The 6,528-nt window shown below is 48.3% G+C and overlaps 1 protein-coding gene and 1 pseudogene across 1 annotated transcript; one reads left to right on the forward strand and one right to left on the reverse strand.

The window, feature by feature from the left end:
* Window positions 1-3,035, forward strand: part of LOC118653574 — a 168,401-nt pseudogene extending 165,366 nt beyond the window's left edge.
* A 596-nt stretch (window positions 3,036-3,631) lies between these two features.
* LOC118653575 (ferritin heavy chain-like) lies at window positions 3,632-4,180 on the reverse strand. The gene has a single exon (XM_036304215.1). It carries the CDS (start codon window positions 4,178-4,180, stop codon window positions 3,632-3,634), a length of 549 nt encoding a protein of 182 aa, XP_036160108.1.
* Window positions 4,181-6,528: the final 2,348 nt, after the last annotated feature.

A 6,528-nucleotide genomic window follows, 5' to 3' on the forward strand; every position in this document is an offset into this window, starting at 1 on the left:
TTCACATGTAAAGTTGACTATCAACTTCCTGGTGGTACTTGCCTCAGGGCGGGAAATTTCAAAAGAGCTACTTTAAATTGCCTTGGGAAACCTGTCTGCATTTCTTTGTCAGGTTCATCTCCGCCATTTTTAAGGCCAAAACAGTCTCGGGTTTTTATTCTGTACACAGCAAAAGGTCAAGTTCAGCTCAAAACTATGTGCACTCGTTTTTAAACTGGCCTTTTCCCTTTACATGTGCACAGAAATCCTGGATGCATTTATGAATTTGTAAAAGCTTTAAGTCATTAGCTGGAAAAAAAGGATAAAGATGGCGAAGATGAGGCGAAAAAGTGGCTTTCTTGGGGAGTGACGTCCATATTGGATAGCCACGTGAGCTTCTTTCCTTCCTTTCCCCCACATCCTGCTTTGGGGGAAGTTTCAGCAAATGACTCAGATGGCGTATTTGTTCCCAAAGTCATGCTTAATAGAAAAACAGATTTTAAAATTTTTTTTCCCTTTTCGCTTTCCAAAGTAATAGCTAGCACCCAAGGTGACCTTGGCTAGACTTTGCACTTCCCGACATGTTCTCAGGTAGTTTTTAAACAGAACATTAAGTAATCTCATTGTGGGAGAGCTTATTGCTCTGTGCTCTCCTGCCACCTTTGAATCTCTCTGAACCAGAGAGAGATTCGGCAGCTGGGTTTCATTTCTTATTACAGATAGATTCCAAATACAAATTAAGATAAGAAAACACATTAAGATGACCATAGCACTATTTTTTCAGCCCGATCTAAAAGAGTACCTTTTTCAGAAAAACAAAGATTATATTCTATAATAACATGCAAAAACTGTAAAAGATTACCTTCTAAAATTTTAACACTTTAAACATGCAAATCAAAAGTCTATAATAAAATTTCTTAGTTTTTAAAAGCCAAATATACCTTTTTAAAGCCGAATCTACTTTTTTAAAGCCAAATCCTGCCCCGTTTGTTAGCCTGGTTAAGAAAACGTTCCCAGTGTACTTACAGACCCGGGCTTCTGTAGTTGATCCTGGGCATTGCGTGCGGTAGAATTCCCCCACCTTTTTTCGGTGAGTTTTCCACACCTTTTCGGTGAAAACTTCCTTTTCTCGCTCCAGCGAGGCCTGCACTTCCAGATTACCCGTCGGGTGCCAAATGTCGAGTAATACTCCCTCCACGTTCTGCGTGGAGTAGGGTTCGGTATCTAAAAGAGGAGCCGCACAACAAATGAGAGAAAAAGACACGAGATAATTTTGCAATATTGGGGGACCAGGAGGGCAAGTCCCAAAGGACTTCCTCCAATGCTCAGGCTGCTCCAATCTTTTATTGATCTGGAGTAGCCCTTAGGGTAAGGAGGTTTCAATGACACACAGATCAGCAAACAATTTCCAGGAATAGACAAAGTATCTGATTAGCTCATCAATAGATTTCCGGGAGTAGGCGGAGTATCTGATTAACAATAATCCACAAGGATCTACATAAGTATCTAAGGAATTAAGGGAACTAAGGTGGGGATGCTTCAACTATTATTACCTAAATTAACTGGGTGGTGCACAGTTCTGACCTTTGCTAGAACTTCAAAGATTACTAGCTTTTGGGGGGTCTCTGTCTAAACTCAGCTAGTGAAGACAATGAATGGACTCCGGCAATTTCTCACATTGGAACACTAGTGTTTTTTCCTTCTAGCAAAATGTGTCCTATTGTTTCCCTTCTCTGCAGGTCTGGAATTATCTTACATTCATTCACTGTCTTGGAGTGTAGTTTGGGGAGATTAAAAGGCTCAGATGCCAAAGATCTTTACTGTACTATGTAAGTAGGGGTGGGGGAGGGTTAGAGCTGAGCAAGTTAAAACAGATCTGCTATTCACAGAGCAGCTATTTACTCTCACAATTGACCAAGGATCATCCGCAGTGTAGCAATTTCATTTACTCTGATCTTAGAGTAAGGGGCCTCCATCTTGCCACCCAGATGTTAACAAATATTAATATTTGCATATTTTAGTAAACCAAAAACTGTAGGTTAAATATAAGAATCCTTTCTTTCAGGCCCTGCCCAATCCCATTCAATTCACCCTTTTCCCAGAGGTAAGCACAGCTGTGATTTAAGGATATGTTTTATATGTTTAGCATGAACATTCATCCACATTCAAAGGGCCGAAGACCTTCCACCTGACTGCATCCTCATATACATTGTTTATAAGGGGTAGGTAAATTTTGTGTTTTCCCAGGTGCCACGGAATACCTCCTCCTCCATCCAGGTTCACATGGAATAACTCCTCCTCCATGCAGGGTCCCACGGAATACCTCCCACTCCATGCAGGGTCCTATGAAATCCCTCCTACCTCCTCCATAAGGGTCCAATAGAATATCTCCTCCCTCCATCAGGGTCCAATGGAATCCCTCCTTCCTCCTTCATCAGGATCCTATGGAATCCCTCCTCCCTCCCTATATCAGGGTCCGATGGAATCCCTCCTCCCTCCTTCATCAGGATCCTATGGAATCCCTCCTCTCTCTCTATATCAGGGTCCTATGGAATCCCTCCTCCTTCTCTCCCTCCATCAGTATCCTATGGCATCCCCATCTCTCTTTCCATCCAGGATCCTATGGAATCCATCCTCCCTCCATCATGGTCCTATGGAATCCCTCCTCCCTCCATCAGGGTCCTATGGAATCCCTTCTCCCTCCCTCCCTCCATCAGGGTCCTATGGAATCCCCATCTCTCTTTCCATCCAGGATCTTATGGAACCCCTCCTCCCTCCATCAGGGTCTCATGGTATCATTCCTCCCTCCATCCAGGATCCAAATAATCCCTCCTCTCACCCTCCATCAGGATCTTATGGAATCCCTCCTCACTCCAACCATCTGGGTCCTATGGAACCCCTCCTCCCTCCTCCAGGGTCCTATAGAATTCCTCCTCCCTCCATCCAGGGTCCTATGGAATCCCTCCTCCCTCCGTCGGGGTCCCATGGTATTCCTCCTCCCTCCATCCATGGTCCTATGGACTGCCTCCTCCCTCCTCCCTCCAGGATCCTATTGAATCCCTCCTCCCTCCCTCCAACTGGATCCTATGGAATCCTTTCTCCATCACTCCATCTGGGTCCTTTGTACTCCATCCTACCTCCTCCAACCAGGATCCTATGGAATCCCTCCTCCCTCCATCAGTGTCCTATGGAATCCCTCCTCCCTCCATCAGGGTCCTATGGAATTCCTCCTCCCTCCATCAGGATCCTATGGAATCCCTCCTCCCTCCATCAGGGTCCTATGGAATCCCTCCTCCCTCCATCAGGATCCTATGGAATCCCTCCTCTCTCTTCCATCAGGGTCCTATGGAATACCTCCTCCCTCCATCAGGATCCTATAGAATCCCTCCTCCCTCCTTCTAGGGTCCTGAGCTGCACCTAATTGAGGCCTGGGTGGAGACTCCTGGATACCAGTTTTAAAAATGAAATATGAGGATTTGCTCAGAGGAATCAGAGAAAGACCCTTATTTATTTAAGAACCAATGACTTTATTTGAAGAGACAGCGAACCTTGAACACGGAACTGCGGTGCCCGTCTTGCTTGGGCAATGTGGCCATGGGCATCCGGGCACGGGGCAGGGAGGCCCCCACGGCTCTCGGGAAGGCAGTCCCGGTCAGTGCTCCTGTCCGTCGCCCAGGGTGAGCTTGTGGAGCAGGTCCTCCTCCAGGCCGGACTCGGGGGCCTGCATCTGGCGCAGCTGGCTGATGTGGTCGCCCAGCTCCTGGAGGAAGGCCGCCTGTGGGTGCAGGCAGTGGCTCTCCAGGAACTCGCACAGGTGGGCGTCCTCCCGGTGGGTGGCCAGGCGGTGCAGGTGCCGCAGGCCCTGGTCCACTCTCTTCGCCAGGAGCAGGGCCAGCTCCAGGGCCACCAGGCCGCTGTCCCACTCGTGCTGCTGCGGCCGGGGGACGTCCTCCAGCAGGACGCGGGCCCCGCGCTGGCTCTGCAGCCACACCAGCCGCTCCGCCTGCTCCCTCTTCTTGAGGGCCCGCTTCCGGAAGAACTGGGAGCCCTGCTGCCAGGCCCGGTCGGGCCTCTGGAAGTAGCCGGCGATGGAGGTGTACACGGAGGCCGCGTAGAGCTCCAGGCCGATCTGCTGGTTGATGGCGGCCTCGCAGTCTGGATGGTAGCCCTGGCGCTCAGAGGAGGGCGGAGGAGTGGCCATGTCTGCAGGCGCAGGAGCGGGTCGGAGGCCCAGGCGGAGTGCAGGAGGCCGGCGGGTCACAGGTGCAGGCGGCTGGGGTCTCGGAAGGTCCCGGGTGAGGGCAGGGCACCGGGGACAGGCGGCTGGGGTCTCGGAAGGTCCCGGGAGAGGACAGGGCACCGGGGACAGGCGGCTGCAGCGACAAGACACGCGGGAGGCTGCGGGCCGCTGGCGGTGGCGGTTGGCTCTGAGGGGACCGGAAGCAGTGACCGTTGCTCAGGGGCCTGGGGGAGGGGCGGGGGGCCCTCACAGGGGGGCGTGAGGGGGGCCCGAGGAGGCGGGCAGCGCCGGCCTTCTCCGGATTCCATGCCCGTCTCATGCTGGGCCCTGGCCTTCACGGCGTTTTAAAGTGTGACCCGTGAGGACGAGTGCGACCGCTGCCAGGACGTCAACCGCACTTGGTTTCTCGGAGCAACTTGCGTGAACGTGGTCCTGATGTGGTTGTTTCCTTAACCGCCGCCCAGCCCTTTTGGGGAATGCTTGTTGCCTCAGCATGAATCCCAAAGCTTCATCGGAATGACGTCGGCGTCCGCTCCCACAGTTCCCACAGCCTGACCCCGGTCCTCGGCCTGGTGACGCCGGCGACCTCCACTTCCTCCTGTTCACCATCAAGGCCCCCTCTCTGCCGGCAGAGCCCGGCCTCCACAGCCTCACCGACTCTCCCCCTCCCATCTTCCCTCCTGTGAACTTGCCCTGCCCCCTTTACTCTGTCTCCTCTCCATCTCTCAGCACAGCCCGGACACCCATTCCTCCCGCCCTGTCTGCCCCCAAGGGGACCGTTCCCATGGTCTCAACGCTGACATCCTAAAGATTCCATCAAAATGCTATTAGAACTGGTAAATGAATTTAGTAAAGTTACAGGATAAAAAATTAGTATTCAGAAATCCATAGCAATTTTATGTACCAATCATGAAACATCAGAAAAGAAATTTAGAAAACATCCCATTTACAATTGCATCAAAAATACCTAGCAGTAAGTTTAACCAAAGAGGTAAAATGTCTGAACTCTGAAAATAATAACACACTGAAGAGTGCAATTGAAGAGGAAGCAAATAAATGAAAGCATATACTGTTTCTTATGGATAGGAACAATTAATGTAAAAAATGTCCATAGTACCAAAAAGAATATATAGATTCAACACAATCAATATCAAAATACCAATGGCATTGACCATAGAACTGGAACAAATAATCCAAAAATTTATATGGAAAAACAAAGACACCAAATAGCCACAGCAATCTTGAGAAAGGAGAACAAAGGTGGAGGTATCATGCTACCACTGATAAATCTATTCTACAAGCCCACAGTAATCATAACAACATGGTACTGGCATAAGATGTATAGATCAATGGAGCAGAATAACCCAGAAACAAACTCACACCTATACGGGCCATTAATCTATGGCTAATGAGGGAAGAACATACAATGGGATAAGCACAGTCTAGTCCAGTGATGGCGTACCTTTTGAGCTCGGCGTGTCAGCATTTTGAAAAACCCTTACTTAACTCTGGTGCCATGTCATACATAGAAATTTTTTGATATTTGTAACCATAGTAAAACAAAGACTTATATTTTTGATATTTATTTTATATATTTAAATGCCATTTAACACAGAAAAATCAACCAAAAAATGAGTTCGCCTGTCACCTCTGACACGCGTGTCATAGGTTCGCCATCACTCTAGTCAATAAATGGTGTTGGGAAAACTGGACAAATACATGCAAAAATGATACTAGACCATTTTCTTACACTATATATCAGAATAAACTCAAAACTGATTAAAGAGTTAAATATAAGATGCAAAACCATAAAACTCCTAGAAGAAAGATAGGCAGTAAACTTTTTGACATTGTTCTTAATTATATATATACACTAGAGTCCTGGTGCATGTACTCATGCAATCAGGCTAATTGACCCTGGGCCAGCCCAGGGGAGGGAACTTGAGAGGTTGACTGGACAGCACCACCCTGATATGGCCGGTTGGCCAGCCACAGTGCATGTCATAGAGACTGGTCGTTTCAGGCACTTGGTTTTTATATTTACACTAATAAAAGAGAAACATGCAAATTGGTGTCACTCTGCTATGCCCCCCAGCCAATCAGGATGAGTATGAAAATCAACCCAACAAAGATGGTGGGTAATTTGCATAAGCCAGTGGGAGAAAGATCAATATCATATTATATCACTCATATGTGAAAAATAACTAAGAACATAAAGTGATGAAAAAATAGACCTAGAGACATGGAGACATGGAACACACTGGCAACCCTAAGAGGGAAAGCAGAAGAGGGTGGAGGGAGGGTGGAAG

The sequence above is a fragment of the Myotis myotis genome, unplaced genomic scaffold, assembly GCF_014108235.1.
Source record: "Myotis myotis isolate mMyoMyo1 unplaced genomic scaffold, mMyoMyo1.p scaffold_m19_p_4, whole genome shotgun sequence".
Lineage (NCBI taxonomy): Eukaryota > Metazoa > Chordata > Mammalia > Chiroptera > Vespertilionidae > Myotis > Myotis myotis.

Excerpts from the sequence above, each read along its gene's own strand:
- LOC118653575 (XM_036304215.1), bottom strand. The coding sequence starts at position 4,180 with ATGGCCACTCCTCCGCCCTCCTCTGAGCGCCAGGGCTACCATCCAGAC.